Consider the following 18,218-nt stretch of genomic DNA (forward strand, 5'->3'; position numbering starts at 1 on the left):
TCCTCCAAGAGTTGCTGAATATTGTAGCTGTGTCATTTTCCTTTTCAGCAGGCCAAATTACCGGCTAAATCATTTGTTGGGATAAAGGCACATTTCATCATGGATTATTATTTTATTGTGTGCTTGACCCATTAAACCCAGTAGGGGGTGACAAAGTACATCAAAATGAATAACAATATGTCAGTACCTCCCGCCGATGACGTCTTATCTTGTGACACAAACACGCTCATTTTTATACACATACTAAACTGAAGCGACAGTACTGAGATCAGTGACTGAACTGTATTTTACAATGGAGGAAGACCGCAAAGAAACCATTTCAATTAGAGAGAGTAAAAGACGGGAACGTCAAGCAGGTAGGCCTAATCCAGTTTATTGACTTAAACCTGCTGATATGGTTATTTCCATAGACAAAATATCTACATTTGGTCATCTTTAGTTGGTCAAGACAACACATGACCAAAGAAAGAGGTGAGACAGAGACCCACCCTACAAAACACCGTTGTGTTGTGCGACGCACGCGTTTTTACGACAATGTATCGGATGCCACATTACGTTTTTGCATTCAATACAGTTTGCCTGCAGTGTTGGGCAGTAGCATAGCTAGGCTATTTGCCCAACGTGGATTTGCCAGATAAAATTAATAATTGAGTGTTATAGTTAGTATCATAGCCCAGCCTGGTCTCATAGACTAGACTTAACATAGGAAACGTAAATCCGCAACACTGAAATCGTATGTAGGGTGTTCACCCATAAAATTATTATTTCATTCAATGTTTATGAAAATATGTTCATTCAATAGAGAATTGCATTAAAAAAAACCTGTCTCTACCATATATGGTTAAAAAGTTACAGGCGGTTTACTCTGAGAATTTACTATGATTAGAGTGAATAGAATGTCATTATGGAAGTGGTCGCTGCTCACTAGAACGAACTCGATCACTCCTCCGGGGGCAGAATGGTGCTAACTTCGAATGTCAACTGACAAGCTAGCTAGTGGCTGCAGGTTTGTACGTTATCATGATAGCATGGGGTTTTTCTAAATGAAATCCACGGAATACAAAACAAAACTGAGCATATACAGTACCAGTCAAAAGTTTGGACACACCTACTCATTCAAGAGTTTTTCATAATCTTTTACTATTTTCTACATTGTAGAATAATAGTGAAGACATCAAAACTATGAAATAACACATGGAATCATGTAGTAACCAAAAAAGTGTTAAACAAATTCTTCAAATAGCCACCCTTTGCCTTGATGACAGCTTTGCACACTCTTGGCATTCTCTCAACCAGCTTCACCTGGAATGCTTTTCCAACAGTCTTGAAGGAGTTCCCACATATGCTGAGCACTTGTTGGCAGCTTTTCCTTCACTCTGCCGTCCGACTCATCCCAAACCATCTCAATTGGGTTGAGGTCGGGGGATTGTGGAGGCCAGGTCATCTGATGCAGCACTCCATCACTCTCCTTCTTGGTAAAATAGCCCTTACACAGCCTAGAGGTGTGTTGGGTCATTGTCCTGTTGAAAAACAAATGATAGTCCCACTAAGCCCAAACAAGATGGGATGGCGTATCGCTGCAGAATGCTGTGGTAGCCATGCTGGTTAAGTGTGCCTTGAATTCTAAATAAATCACAGACAGTGTCACCAGCGAAGCACCTCCACACCATAATACCTCCTCCTCCATGCATTACGGTTGGAAATACACATGTGGAGATCATCTGTTCACCCACACCGTGTATGTGGTATTTCATAGATTTGATGTCTTCACTATGTAGAAAATAGTAAAAATAAAGAAAAACCCTTGGATGAGTAGGTATGTCCAAACTTTTTACTGGTACTGTATATATACAGTGGGAAAAAAAGTATTTAGTCAGCCACCAATTGTGCATGTTCTCCCACTTAAAAAGATGAGAGAGGCCTGTAATTTTCATCATAGGTACACGTCAACTATTACAGACAAATTGAGATTTTTTTTCTCCAGAAAATCACATTGTAGGATTTTTAATGAATTTATTTGCAAATTATGGTGGAAAATAAGTATTTGGTCACCTACAAACAAGCAAGATTTCTGGCTCTCACAGACCTGTAACTTCTTCTTTAAGAGGCTCCTCTGTCCTCCACTCATTACCTGTATTAATGGCACCTGTTTGAACTTGTTATCAGTATAAAAGCAAGATTTCTGGCTCTCACAGACCTGTAACTTCTTCTTTAAGAGGCTCCTCTGTCCTCCACTCGTTACCTGTATTAATGGCACCTGTTTGAACTTGTTATCAGTATAAAAGACACCTGTCCACAACCTCAAACAGTCACACTCCAAACTCCACTATGGCCAAGACCAAAGAGCTGTCAAAGGACACCAGAAACAAAATTGTAGACCTGCACCAGGCTGGGAAGACTGAATCTGCAATAGGTAAGCAGCTTGGTTTGAAGAAATCAACTGTGGGAGCAATTATTAGGAAATGGAAGACATACAAGACCACTGATAATCTCCCTCGATCTGGGTCTCCACGCAAGATCTCACCCCGTGGGGTCAAAATAATCACAAGAACGGTGAGCAAAAATCCCAGAACCACACGGGGGGACCTAGTGAATGACCTGCAGAGAGCTGGGACCAAAGTAACAAAGCCTACCATGAGTAACACACTACGCCGCCAGGGACTCAAATCCTGCAGTGCCAGACGTGTCCCCCTGCTTATGCCAGTACATGTCCAGGCCCGTCTGAAGTTTGCTAGAGTGCATTTGGATGATCCAGAAGAGGATTGGGAGAATGTCATATGGTCAGATGAAACCAAAATAGAACTTTTTGGTAAAAACTCAACTCGTCGTGTTTGGAGGACAAATAATGCTGAGTTGCATCCAAAGAACACCATACCTACTGTGAAGCATGGGGGTGGAAACATCATGCTTTGGGGCTGTTTTTTCTGCAAAGGGACCAGGACGACTGATCCGTGTAAAGGAAAGAATGAATGGGGCCATGTATCGTGAGATTTTGAGTGAAAACCTCCTTCCATCAGCAAGGGCATTGAAGATGAAACGTGGCTGGGTCTTTCAGCATGACAATGATCCCAAACACACCGCCCGGGCAACGAAGGAGTGGCTTCGTAAGAAGCATTTCAAGGTCCTGGAGTGGCCTAGCCAGTCTCCAGATCTCAACCCCATAGAAAATCTTTGGAGGGAGTTAAAAGTCCGTGTTGCCCAGCGACAGCCCCAAAACATCACTGCTCTAGAGGAGATCTGCATGAAGGAATGGGCCAAAATACCAGCAACAGTGTGTGAAAACCTTGTGAAGACTTACAGAAAACGTTTGACCTGTGTCATTGCCAACAAAGGGTCTGTTCCAGTTTTGATGGTGTATTTCCGTTTAAATCGCCATAGAAATTACCCCTCTCAACATGTTGATTGATGGGGGTTAGAGGAATAGAAAGCCATGGACCGGGAGATGAAAATGACGATTTAATGAAAATGACGACGGTATCAAGTTGATTTTGATTGGTCCAAAGTGCGAAAACACGTCCAAATGTTACCACCTCTCAACTCTGAAATATGAAAGAGATACAACCAAGGGGCACGGTCTGAATTAGCAAACGGTCACAACAAACTAACGTTTTTATTTAGTCAATACTGTTAGGAACAAGCATATTAAGGTTATAATATTGTAGAGAACAATTTAATGATGAATTGTATGTGATTCACAATGACATAGGCTAAAGAAAACTACGTGTATACATTAATTTAGTAGCACCCTCTTGAATTTACGCATATTTCACTACATTCTATAGCAATGCGTGAACGCCCTATAGTATGATATGTTACATTTGGTATGGTTACATAAGACAGAAGGTTACTTAAGGCAAAAAACGAAAGTAGGGTGGTTGGTCGGGGTGGATGGGTGGGCATATATTGTACAAATTGCAATTCGTAATATATCATATGAATTGTAATTCGTAAGATATCATACCACAAATTAATACATACCATACGAAACGTAACTGATCATACTAATTGAAATGTCCCGGAATTACATTTACTATGTTTACGTCTACCCCTGAGTCCAGGTTGTATAGCCCTATAGTATAGGGTTAGGGTCAATTAGGTATTTCTGAATTTAATTCAAGAATTTAATTGGAATTAAAGAGAAATTCGCAAGTGGGCGATTCCATGCCAGCGGGAGTGGAAAATATTTTTGGTATCAGATTGTTCTGGGAATTTTCACATAGAAACTTCATTGGGAGGAAGGCTGTTTGAAATGCTTTTTACATTTGTATCAAAAAAACATTTTTGAGACAATCATGATGAAAGTGGCCATTTTAGGCCCTTTTTAGACCTAGACATGCTCCATATTTGAGAGAACACTATAAGGAGTATAATGACACCAAGTTGTTGTCTGTATCATGTACGATTCACAGATCATAGGGTCTTACAGGAGACATACGAATAGGTCTAAAAAGGTTCTAAAATGGCCACTTTCAGCATGATTTTCAAAAAAAATGGTTTGTGATACAAATGTAAAAAGCATGTTAAATATCCTTCCTCCCATTGAAGCTCCTATGTGAGAATTGTCAGAACAATCTGAGATACCCAAAATATTTTCCGCTCCCGTTGGCGTGGAATCACTCAACTCATTTCAGAATTGACCCAACCCTGTATCCCCCCTCATGTTAATGCCAAGGCTTGTAATGTTACTATTGTGAGTCTTTTGTATATTATGGCATACAGTATCTCTGTAGTTTGCTTGCTGATTCTGATACAGGTAGGTGCCTTGGAGTATGTCAGTGGAATTAGCTGCTTGTTAGATAGCTAACTAGGTAGGTTTAATTCAACAAGTAAAGCTTTAGGGCTGTTTGCATTAACCACATTTAATTTAAACAGTCTCTCAGTGGATAAGCTTAATCTCTTCTAGACTGTTTATATTCCTCCGAATCTAACAACAATCTGATTGATTAATTGTTGTGGTAGGTGGTTCAGAGTGTGAATCTAGGGAGAAGTTAGTGTGATATCCCAGTGATCTGGATTGGATGCTTTCGCTGGTTGCTAACTTGAGACATGCATATCTGGGTATTACCAGTAGTTCTAAAACAATTTTCAGCCTAATTGTTTGTAGCCTAGGTATCTGATGCACAATTTCAGCTACATAGACTTGGCAAATCACAGAAGAATACGGCTGAACAATTTAGAAGAAAGACGTTTCCAGAAATGCATGATGTGGAAGGGGCTGCTCTTGGGTTGGCTGGGATGTGAGAATGTACATTTTCTGTATGCAGTTGTATTTCACACTGTTGGTATGTTTTTGTATTGTCTTTCAGCCTTGGAGAGCCCGGATACTGGCATTGGCTTATGTGGGTGGATCATAGTCGGATTATCCCTCCTTCTGATGCTCGCGACTCTGCCTCTCTCCATATGGATGTGTATTAAGGTACAGTCATTACCTATACATCCACACAAGATGGATGGTCCGTCAACTGAGAACTGGTTAGGGGTGTCATTTGTGTGATTCTATTTATTCTGTGAATTGATCACGAACCAGCATGCCTCGTTGCCCATGGAAATGGCCTGCCCATGGAAATGGCCTTTCTCTCCTACTCGTGATGCAGCACAATCGGTCAGGGTTGTATTGTTAGATATTTACTCACTTTAAACTAGGAACATAGAGAAAAGGAACTGCCAGATGTGGCATAATGGCCCGGAAGAAAAGCCACAATGGGAGCCAAATTTGAAATGGAATACATTGAATACATGGAGCAGGGTGAAAAAAAACATGATTTGAATGTACTGTATTTTCGGAAGGGCTGGGTCACCATTCATGTAATACATTTAATATTTACATCTCATGGTAGTGGGAAGCTGCTTGAAAGTTTTTTGACAAGGTCCATTATTTTCCTATTTACCTCTTATAGCAACCCTATATTCTTGGCAGCCCTGGTGTGAAGGGGAGGAATGGCAGAGCAGACCGTCATATGACCCTAAATATTTTGATATACATCTTGGAATTACAATTTAAGAGGACCAGTACTTCTATAGTGAAAAAAATCTCACATCTGTATTCATGGATGCCATGGGAAGCCAGGCTTCCCAAAATATTTGAGCAATAAAAATGATCAAATCATTTATCTTTAGTCTTTTGTGTTTTCATAATTTCCCTTCAATTCACAAGTGGCTGAATCTCACCGGATAAATAATTTGAGCGAGGGAAACAGTGCCCCTCTGTCTCAGTATGTGTAGCCCATGTATCTGATGCTGTCTGGACCAAAAGAGTGACATGTTGCCACCGTAGCATTTGATTGATTGATTGATGCCAGCAAGCATTTTTTTTTTTAAAGTCTAAAATAATTAGCCAATCAGCGTTGAGTTGAGCTCAACTGTGGGTTGTCCAGGCACCGTAAAATGCCCCCCAAGGGAGGCCAGTTTGTATTTGGCTTCACACCAATCAAATCACATCTAAAGAAAAACGTCATTCTTAGAAAAACATGTCTGTTTCTAGTCTGCTTGTGTTGTTGTCCTGCAGTAGCTAGCTTGCTAAGCCATTGATTTGAGATGGGGATTTGGACATGTGGTTTTGACTTAATTACAGTATCTGTACAGGCCAATGATTATGACGGCGATTCTGATCTAACCATAAATTCATATATTGTGCCACTGGCCTGAGATGATTGAAGTTCAATATGTAGCCTAGATGTAGCCTAATAGGCTCACGTTAACTAGCTAGCATTGTTGCCCATGCGAGGAAGTTAGGCTAGCAAGAATTTTAGCTAGGCAGCCTATGACAACAAAAACTAAAAGCGTACTGTATGACAGAGCCATAGACCGTTTTGCCAACATGAAAGAGAGGAGGATGGAATTAGTGTTCACAAGTAGGGTGAGTCAAATGTTTTTACTTGTACGTGCACACACACACACACCCACACAGACAGACATCAGTGCCATGGATAGCCACATGATATTTAGCAACATTGATTGGACTAAATTGTCTTTAAGTTTGTTTTTGCTGTATTATAGCCTAGTTGATTTGATGATGTTTCAATGTTTAAGTTGAAATGGTGCTAGAATAGCGGAGGCAGTGCTCCTGTTGTCTTTGTGCTGACTTGCGGTAACTCTGTGGTTCTAAATCAGTAGTTGTTTAGTAAACTGTAGAAAACATTAACTTGCTGGACCATGCTGTTAGGTCATGTAACTGTTTGTTACATGCAATATTTGCTTTGTGGACTTTGTACAGATGTTGTTCTCCGGGTCTGTGATGATACAAATTAATGTGTAGTTGAATTTATTCCGCCACTGTGTGACTGTTGTCTTTATGTTGTCTCAGCCTTATTGTATATCACGGTGGCGTATGAACGAATGGGTTATAGAGCAAACAACGCAATTATCACAACCTAGATTGTAATATGGCTTTTTTACTGGCTTGGGTTGGCTTCCCCAGTGATTTTACCCAGTGCCCGGTGCTGAAAGTTGAGTAGGCAAATTTACTAACAACAGGGCTTTGTTGGAGCACTAAGAAATAATACCTGTTTGACAGACACAATTATGTTAGCCATATATTTGGCAGTATAGCTATTTCCTCCAATACTGTCACCATGCACTCCTTAAATAGGCCTAGCCTACACTGTAAAACATTTCCCTGTACATTGACATCATTATACTGGCACCAGAGTTGCCAGCTTAATACTTTAATTTGGAACAAATTACATTTACTCAAATTGGTAACAACATTAATGTATTTTACTGTGCATTCTACAGTGTTTTACTGTTGAGATTACATACAAGTCTTACAGTGTACCTCCTTTCTGCATCGGACTCGGGCCTTATGTCGTCGGGTAAGCTTGGCGTCGGGTAAGCTTGGCTTTATACATAGCTTGGGCTTTGTCGAGTAAGGCTTAAACTATGTATTTAGATTGTAGTTAGGTATTGGAGGTAGTTATCGTGGGTTCTTGTATGTAATTATTGTAGGTTAGTATTGTATTCGGCTGTGCCCGGTGTAGCACGAAGCTAGCTAGCTAACCCACCACCTGGACTAGCTGGCGAGTAGCTATTAGCAACGGTATAGTTGTTTCACGCCTGAGAGTGCCTGTAATTACGCCAGCTGGCTGCCTACAATAATTACATACAATAATTGCCTACCATTCAGCTGTTTTCTAACCTCATTGTCTGAACCGTTAACGTTAGGTAGCAAGTGGCTACTGTGCTTGAAATTTAGCTAGCTTGTTGCTACCTGGATAGCTACTAGTAAACAATAGCTGGAACGACCGAGCGAACAGACGCGAACTGGCTGAGTCGATTCAGTGGCTAGCTTTGTACTTGGCTAGCTAACAGTAGCTGCTAGGGGTAAGTCATAACCTACATTTGTGTTTAGTTTTTTACATATTGATAGCCCGAGTCGTTCAAGGAATTCGGGACATGGGTGACTAGTTAACGTTAGTTTGGCTCTCTCTGTGTGTTCGTGCTGTGAAAGGAGGGGTTCTTCTTTGTCTGAAAGCAATGGCTAGCTAGTTTGCTAACTATTCTAGCTAACTAACTGGCTGAATAAGTTGACGACGGACTCGCTCAAGCTGTCGGGACTAACCCACAACGTTAGACACGGACACGAACGATCTGCTTGCGTGTTGATACACTGGTGGTTTGTTGTGGCCGAGTATTGGCGCTAAACCGTGTTGTTGGAGTCCGGCATGCTAGCTGGCTGTGGCGTCTTATGACTAGGTGCCCGGACGATTTTCACGGAATAACACTGCACCTAGTTAGCTAGCTGAATAAACTAATTTAGTCTATTCCTAGAAAACATTGAACCGCTGTAGTTTACAACAATTATAGTTTCTGAGGTGGAAGTTGGGAGAGTTATATTTGGGAGTTGTGGTGAGGGAGGCCCCGCTCTCTCCTTTCCCAGATGTTTAGTTCATTTCATTCCGATCTCCTCTGCATTATTGTAGCCATCTGCTGCAGCCTGTCAACTATGCCTCTGCCTATCCCTGTTCTCTCCTCTCCGCACAGGCTACACAAACGCCTCACACCGCGTGGCTGCTGCCCCTCTAACCTGGTGGTCCCTGCACGCACCACCCACGTGGAGTTCCAGGTCTCAGGCAGCCTCTGGAACTGCCGTTCTGCTGCCAACAAGGCAGAGTTCATCTCAGCATATGCTACCCTCCAGTCCCTCGACTTCTTGGCGCTGACGGAAACATGGATTACCACTGAAAACACTGCTACTCCTACTGCTCTCTCCTCGTCTGACCATGTGTTCTCGCATACCCCGAGAGCATCTGGTCAGCGGGGTGGTGGCACAGGAATCCTCATCTCTCCCAAGTGGACATTCTCAATTTTTCCCCTGACCCATCTGTCTATCTCCTCATTTGAATTCCATGCTGTCACAGTCACTAGCCCATTTAAGCTTAATATCCTTGTCATCTATCGCCCTCCAGGTTCCCTTGGAGAGTTCATCAATGAGCTTGACGCCTTGATAAATTCCTTTCCTGAGGATGGCTCAATCCTCACAGTTCTGGGGGATTTCAACCTCCCTACGTCTACATTTGACTCATTTCTCTCTGCCTCCTTCTTTCCACTCCTCTCCTCTTTTGACCTCACCCTCTCACCGTCCCCCCCTACTCACAAGGCAGGCAATACGCTTGACCTCATCTTTACTAGATGCTGTTGTTCTACTAATCTCACTGCAACTCCCCTCCATGTCTCCGACCACTACTTTGTATCCTTTTCTCTTTCCCTCTCCTCCAACACTACTCACTCTGCCCCTACACAGATGGTAATGCGCCGTCGCAACCTTCGCTCTCTCTCTCCCGCTACTCTCTCCTCTTCCATCCTATCATCTCTTCCCTCTGCTCAATCCTTCTCCCTCCAATCTCCTGATTCTGCCTCCTCAACCCTCCTCTCCTCCCTTTCTGCATCCTTTGACTCTCTATGTCCCCTATCCTCCCGGCCGGCTCGGTCCTCCCCTCCAGCTCCGTGGCTTGATGACTCATTGCGAGCTCACAGAACAGAGCTCCGGGCAGCTGAGCGGAAATGGAAGAAGACTAGACTCCCTGCGGACCTGGCATCCTTTCACTCCCTCCTCTCTACATTTTCTTCATCTGTTTCTGCTGCTAAGGCCACTTTCTACCACTCTAAATTCCAAGCATCTGCCTCTAACCCTAGGAAGCTCTTTGCCACATTCTCCTCCCTGCTGAATCCCCCCCTCCTCCCTCTCTGTGGATGACTTTGTCAACCATTTTGAAAAGAAGGTTGACGACATCCGATCCTCGTTTGTTAAGTCAAATGACACTGCTGGTCCTGCTCACACTACCCTACCCTATGCTTTGACTTCTTTCTCCCCTCTCTCTCCAGATAAAATCTTGCGACTTGTGACGGCAGGCCGCCCAACAACCTGCCCGCTTGACCCTATCCCCTCCTCTCTTCTCCAGACCATCTCCGGTGACCTTCTCCCTTACCTCACCTCGCTGATCAACTCATCCTTGACCGCTGGCTATGTCCCTTCCGTCTTCAAGAGAGCGAGAGTTGCACCCCTTCTCAAAAAACCAACACTCGATCCCTCTGATGTCAACAACTACAGACCAGTCTCCCTTCTTTCTTTTCTCTCCAAAACTATTGAGCGTGCCGTCTTTAGCCAACTCTCTTGCTATCTCTCTCAGAATGACCTTCTTGATCCAAACCAGTCAGGTTTCAAGACTGGTCATTCAACTGAGACTGCTCTTCTCTGTGTCACGGAGGCTCTCCGCACTGCTAAAGCTAACTCTCTCTCCTCTGCTCTTGTCCTTCTAGACCAGTCTGCTGCCTTTGATACTGTGAACCATCAGATCCTCCTCTCCACCCTCTCCGAGCTGGGCATCTCCGGCGCGGCTCACTCTTGGATTGCGTCCTACCTGACCGGTCGCTCCTACCAAGTGGCGTGGCGAGAAGCTGTCTCCCGCACCACGTGCTCTCACCACTGGTGTCCCCCAGGGCTCAGTTCTAGGCCCTCTCCTATTCTCGCTATACACCAAGTCACTTGGCTCTGTCATATCCTCACATGGCCTCTCCTATCATTGCTACGCTGACGACACACAATTAATCTTCTCCTTTCCCCCTTCTGATAACCAGTTGGCGAATCGCATCTCTGCATGTCTGGCAGACATATCAGTATGGATGACGGATCACCACCTCAAGCTGAACCTTGGCAAGACGGAGCTGCTCTTCCTCCCGGGGAAGGACTGCCCGTTCCATGATCTCGCCATCACGGTTGACAACTCCGTTGTGTCCTCCTCCCAGAGTGCGAAGAGCCTTGGCGTGACCCTGGACAACACCCTGTCGTTCTCCGCTAACATCAAGGCGGTGACCCGATCCTGGAGGTTCATGCTCTACAACATTCGGAGAGTACGACCCTGCCTTACACAGGAAGCGGCACAGGTCCTAATCCAGGCACTTGTCATCTCCCGTCTGGATTACTGCAACTCGCTGTTGGCTGGGCTCCCTGCCTGTGCCATTAAACCCCTACAACTCATCCAGAATGCCACAGCCCGTCTGGTGTTCAACCTTCCCAAGTTCTCTCACGTCACCCCGCTCCTCCGCACACTCCACTGGCTTCCAGTTGAAGCTCGCATCTGCTACAAGACCATGGTGCTTGCCTACGGAGCTGTGAGGGGAACGGCACCTCCGTACCTTCAGGCTCTGATCAGTCCCTACACCCAAATGAGGGCATTGCGTTCATCCACCTCTGGCCTGCTGGCTCCCTTACCTCTGTTGAAGCATAGTTCCCGCTCAGCCCAGTCAAAACTGTTCGCTGCTCTGGCACCCCAATGGTGGAACAAGCTCCCTCACGACGCCAGGACAGCGGAGTCACTCACCACCTTCCGGAGACATTTGAAACCCCACCTCTTTAAGGAATACCTGGGATAGGATAAAGTAATCCTCCTACTGGATTATCCCACTGGCTACAAGGTGAATGCACCTATTTGTAAGTCACTCTGGATAAGAGCGTCTGCTAAATGACGTAAATGTAAATGTTATGTCTGGGGTGGAAAATCGACTTCCGAATGTACCATGCTTAGATTAATCAAAGATTGAATTCTTAGCAAACAGTGACAGTTCCGTTGCAAACAAGACACACTGGTTTGGCATTGGAGAAATACTTATATATTTTTAATAGAGTAGGTAAGCCTATTAATAGAGACTGGTGATTTTACCACTGTAATCATCTTGGGGAAGAGTGCAGATGTGCTCCGGTAAATAGATTACTTTCAGCACCGGCGGCCATCTTGGTGGTGATATTGCTTGAGTGTTTGGACTTCCATTCTTACACTTCAAACATACCCCACCAGACACGCCACTATGGGTTTCTTCACGGTACCCAAACCCAAAACAGATTTAATGCGTTGATCAGTTATGTATAGAGCCATGTCATCGTGGAATGCTCAGGCTAAAACAAGTTTAGCTTTAAAAAACAAATAAACATATTGTATCACAGCGCCTCTTCTCTTTCTAAAGATCTAATTTAACTGTACTTATGAATATGTATATATACAGTGCATTCGGAAAGTATTCAGACCCCTTGACTTTTTCCACATTTTGTTACATTTACATAAGTATTCAGACCCTTTTTACTCAGTACTTTGTTGAAGCACCTTTGGCAGCGATTACAGCCTCGAGTCTTCTTGGGTATGACGCTACAAGCTTGGCACACCGGGGCGGCAGGTAGCTTAGTGGTTAAGAGCGTTGTGCCAGTAACCGAAAGGTCGCTGGTTCTAATCCCCGAGCCGACTAGGTGAAAAATTGTCGATGTGCCCTTGAGCAAGGCACTTAACCCTAATTGCTCCTGTAAGTCGCTCTGGATAAGGGCGTCTGCTAAATGACTAAAATGTAAATGTAATCAGATCGAATTTATCATGTTATTGTCATTGAATTGATTAGCCCACTAACCACGTGTTAAATGTGTAGGGCTATTAATTGGGCCGCTAGTAGGCTATTTGCTAGTAGGCTAATTATGTTCTGGCCCACCTACTAGCTACAAGCTCAGGAACAAATTGGCTGGAGGCCAAACCTAGTTGCCAACCGCTGTTGTACATTCTAATTTCAATCACCCCCTTCACCATCATCATCATTTAGATCATTCAAAAATGTGTGGATATAAAGTATTCATACCCCTTGACTTATTTCACATTTTGTTGTGTTACATCATCAATTCAAAATGGCTTAAAAATATATATATACAGTGGGGAGAACAAGTATTTGATACACTGCCGATTTTGCAGGTTTTCCTACTTACAAAGCATGTAGAGGTCTGTCATTTTTATCATAGGTACACTTCAACTGTGAGAGACGGAATCTAAAACAAAAATCCAGAAAATCACATTGTATGATTTTTAAGTAATTAATTTGCATTTTAATGCATGACATAAGTATTTGATACATCAGAAAAGCAGAACTTAATATTTGGTACAGAAACCTTTGTTTGCAATTACAGAGATCAAACGTTTCCTGTAGGTCTTGACCAGGTTTGCACACACTGCAGCAGGGATTTTGGCCCACTCCTCCATACAGACCTTCTCCAGATCCTTCAGGTTTCGGGGCTGTCGCTGGGCAATATGGACTTTCAGCTCCCTCCAAAGATTTTCTATTGGGTTCAGGTCTGGAGACTGGCTAGGCCACTCCAGGACCTTGAGATGCTTCTTACGGAGCCACTCTTTAGTTGCCCTGGCTGTGTGTTTCGGGTCGTTGTCATGCTGGAAGACCCAGCCACAACCCATCTTCAATGCTCTTACTGAGGGAAGGAGGTTGTTGGCCAAGATCTCGCGATACATGGCCCCATCCATCCTCCCCTCAATACGGTGCAGTCGTCCTGGCCCCTTTGCAGAAAAGCATCCCCAAAGAGTTTTCACCTCCATGCTTCACGGTTGGGATGGTGTTCTTGGGGTTGTACTCATCCTTCTTCTTCCTCCAAACACGGCGAGTGGAGTTTAGACCAAAAGCTCTATTTTTGTCTCATCAGACCACATGACCTTCTCCCATTCCTCCTCTGGATCATCCAGATGGTCATTGGCAAACTTCAGACGGGCCTGGACATGCGCTGGCTTGAGTAGGGGGACCTTGCGTGCGCTGCAGGATTTTAATCCATGACGGCGTAGTGTGTTACTATTGGTTTTCTTTGAGACTGTGGTCCCAGCTCTCTTCAGGTCATTGACCAGGTCCTGCCGTGTAGTTCTGGGCTGATCCCTCACCTTCCTCATGATCATTGATGCCCCACGAGGTGAGATCTTGCATGGAGCCCCAGACCGAGGGTGATTGACCGTCATCTTGAACTTCTTCCATTTTCTAATAATTACGGCAACAGTTGTTGCCTTCTCACCAAGCTGCTTGCCTATTGTCCTGTAGCCCATCCCAGCCTTGTGCAGGTCTACAATTTTATCCCTGATGTCCTTACACAGCTCTCTGGTCTTGGCCATTGTGGAGAGGTTGGAGTCTGTTTGATTGAGTGTGTGGACAGGTGTCTTTTATACAGGTAACGAGTTCAAACAGGTGCAGTTAATACAGGTAATGAGTGGAGAACAGGAGGGCTTCTTAAAGAAAAACTAACAGGTCTGTGAGAGCCGGAATTCTTACTGGTTGGTAGGTGATCAAATACTTATGTCATGCAATAAAATGCAAATTAATTACTTAAAAATCATACAATGTGATTTTCTGGATTTTTGTTTTAAATTCCGTCTCTCACAGTTGAAGTGTACCTATGATAAAAATGACAGACCTCTACATGCTTTGTAAGTAGGAAAACCTGCAAAATCGGCAGTGTATCAAATACTTGTTCTCCCCACTGTATATATCACCCATCTACACACACTACCCTATAATGACAAAGTAAACACATGTTTTTAGAAATATTTGCAAATTTATTGAAAACGAAATACAGTAATATCTCATTTACTGGCCCCGTGTAGCTCAGTTGGTAGAGCATGGCGCTTGCAACGCCAGGGTTGTGGGTTCGATTCCCACGGGGGGGCAGTATGAAAATGTATGCACTCACTAACTGTAAGTCGCTCTAGAATTCAGACCCTTTGACTTTTTCCACATTTTGTTAACGTTACAGCCTTATTCTAAAATTGATTAAATAGTTTTTTTCCCTCATCAATCTACACACAATACCCCATAATGACAAAGCAAAAACAGGTTTGTAGAAATTTTTGCAAATGTATAAAGAAACAACAACTGAAAAATCCCATTTACATAAGTATTCAGACCCTTTTCTCAGTACTTTGTTGAAGCACCTTTGGCGGCGATTTCAGCCTTGAGTCTTCTTGGGAATGACGCTACAAGCTTGGCACACCTGTATTTGGGGAGTTTCTCCCATTCCTCTCTGCAGATCCTCTCAAGCTCTGTCAGGTTGGATGGGGAGCGTTGCTGCACAGCTATTTTCAGGTCTTTCCAGAGATGTTCAATCGGGTTCAAGTCCGGGCTCTGGCTGGGCCACTCAAAGACATTCAGAGACTTGTCCTGAAGCCACTCCTGTGTTGTCTTGGCTGTGTGCTTAGGGTCGTTGTCCTGTTGGAAGGTGAACCTTCGCCCCAGTCTGAGGTCCTGAGCGCTCTGGAGCAGGTTTTAGTCAAGGATCTCTCTGTACTTTGCTCTGTTCATCTTTGCCTCGATCCTGACTAGTCTCCCAGTCCATGTCACTGAAAAACATCCACACAGCATGATGCTGCCACCACCATGCTTCACTGTAGGGATGGTGCCAGGTTTCCTCCAGACGTGACGCTTGACATTCAGGCCAAATAATTAAATATTGGTTTCATCAGACCAGAGAATCTTGTCTCTTATGGTCTGAGAGTATTTAGGTGCCTTTTGGCAAACCTTCTCCCCCGATTGCTCAGTTTGGCCGGGCAGCCAGCTCTAGGAAGAGTCTTGGTGGTTTCAAACTTCTTCCATTTAAGAATAATGGAGGCCAGTGTTCTTGGGGACCTTCAATGCTGCAGAAATGTTTTGGTACCCTTCCCCAGATCTGTGCATCAACATAATCCTGTCTCGGCGCTCTACGGACAATTCCTTCGACCTCATGGCTTGGTTTTTGCTCTGACATGCACTGTCAACTGTGGGACCTTATATAGACAGGTGTGTGCCTTTCCAAATCATATCCAATCAATTGAATTTACCACAGGTGGACTCCAATCAAGTTGTAGAAACATCTCAAGGATGATAAATGGAAACCTTTAAAGGCACAGTCAACTTAGTGGATGTAAACTTCTGACCCACTGGAATTGTGATACAGTGACTTTTAAGTGAAATAATGTGTCTGTAAACAATTGTTGGAAAAATTACTTGTGTCATGCACAAGAAATTAACAAGAAATTTGTGGAGTGGTTGAAAAACGAGTTTTAATGACAACCTAAGTGTATGTAAACTTCCGACTTCAATTGTATATTTAATATATTACATGAATGGTGACCACAGACCTTCCGAAAATGCATTTAAATTCCTGTTTATAATTTATTTTCCACCCTGCTCCATGTATTCAATGTATTCCATTTCAAATTTTGCTCCCAGTGTGGCTAGTTCAGGGGGTATTGTGACGCATCTGACAGTTCCTTCTCTGTATGTTCCTAGACTTTAAATATGATATCTCAATTACCAGTGTAGTGAAAAGTTAGTCAAATAGGGGAGAGGGGAGAACTATAATGATTACCCAGCCTGTGTTACTTTCTCTCCCAGATTGTGAAGGAGTATGAGAGGGCCATCATCTTTCGGCTGGGGCGGATCCTACGAGGAAGAGCTAAAGGGCCAGGTAGCATACTCCCCATCATCACCTTCACACCCACTGTCCTTGGAGAAACTCTGTGCCTAACACTGTGCCTATTAGCTATGATTCTCTCAAGGTCCCATAAAATGACTTTTTAAAGTCTGTAAGAGTATGATATAGACGAGAGTATGAGATAGACGAAAATCGCATTAAACCGAATGTGGGTCTGTCTTGAAACCACCTTAGCTGTGAAAGTACGTTAGGAGGAGGAGTCAAGACCCTACTTAGTTTGTATGTGGTATGGGGTAATTCTGCTTTCACCTATTTGTTTTACATTGTGGTGGGCAACCACACTACTATTGTTCTTCCATTGAACCACTGTTTAGGAGTTCACTGCAACGGATCTGTTATGCACTTCCTGTGTTCTAGTTTAAACACTCCTGTGCTGCTGTAGCTTATGTTTAAACAGAATTCCAGAACGTAAACCAAATTCCAGGGTTCATGCTGGAATACTTTCAGCAAGCACATTAGTTAAAATAGTGCCGGTCTTTCTTTTCAAAAGCATAGTTTGTGTGGTAGGATTTTTGCCTTGGTAACACTGTAAAAGACATCTGGGGTATATTTGGTATGACAAACTGAATATACCAGTAGTTGGCCTTCAAATCGATCTTCATGGAATACTTTGAGAGGTCTCTATTTAACAATTAGTCACAGAATTTGGCAGCAATTGCAATCAATTAACTAATGAGCTTAAGAGGCTTAAACTAAATATCTTGTCTAAATTAGTGATCTGAGAGCTCCGCTGCTGTCAGATACAAACTGATGTTGTCACGGTTTCGCCGAGGCTGCTCCTCTTCCTTGTTCGGGCGGACTTCGGCGGTCGTCGTCTCCGGAGTACTAGCTGCCACCGTTCGATGTTTCTTGTTCTTTTGGTTTTGTCTGTTCATAACACCTGTCCCTTATTTGTGTCTTGATTGTTCCCCTTATTTAGTTTGTTTGTTTGGGTCAGGTGTTATGCGTGATTGTTTATGTCAGCCTGCCTCTTCGAGTTTATTCTCTCGTTGTGTTGTATTTTACGAGAGCTCGCACTGTGTGCGCTTTTTCTTGTTTTTCCGCACTGTGTATTTCGTGCGTAATTGTTCGCGCCACCCGGTTGGGTTGGCGACTTATACTTGTGTTTGGACTTAGTAAAGTTCTGTTGACGTCCTCCCTGGTTTCCTGCGCCTGATTCCTATCATCCACCTACACCAGTCTGACAGAATCACGCATCGCAATGGAATCAGCAGGAGGCGACCGCGCCGACCGCCGATATGGACGAAACGTCTTCGTGGTCAGGAGGACCGAATGAACCAAGTCTGTCACGCCCTGGAGAGGGTGATGAACACTCTACACCGATTGGAGACCAGCGGGTGCCCACACCTCCAACCACCGACCCAGCTCCAGCGGTCAGCCCTCCGGTTTCATCTCCGGAACCCAGTGGGATTCGGCTCTCGCTCCCGAGGGCGTACGACGGCTCCACCGCCGG

At 43.9% G+C, this 18,218-nt stretch overlaps 1 protein-coding gene across 1 annotated transcript in view; it reads left to right on the forward strand.

Moving 5' to 3' along the window:
* Positions 1–230: 230 nt before the first annotated feature.
* LOC121582453 (stomatin) overlaps positions 231–18,218 on the forward strand; it is a 39,268-nt gene continuing 21,280 nt past the window's right edge. The window contains exons 1-3 of the mRNA XM_041898247.2: positions 231–356; positions 5,307–5,416; positions 16,666–16,738. Of these exons, the coding sequence (XP_041754181.1) occupies positions 293–356; positions 5,307–5,416; positions 16,666–16,738 (247 nt within the window). The 5' untranslated portion in view covers positions 231–292. The remainder of the gene's footprint in view (positions 357–5,306; positions 5,417–16,665; positions 16,739–18,218) is intronic.

The sequence above is a fragment of the Coregonus clupeaformis genome, chromosome 15 (genome assembly GCF_020615455.1).
Source record: "Coregonus clupeaformis isolate EN_2021a chromosome 15, ASM2061545v1, whole genome shotgun sequence".
NCBI lineage: Eukaryota > Metazoa > Chordata > Actinopteri > Salmoniformes > Salmonidae > Coregonus > Coregonus clupeaformis.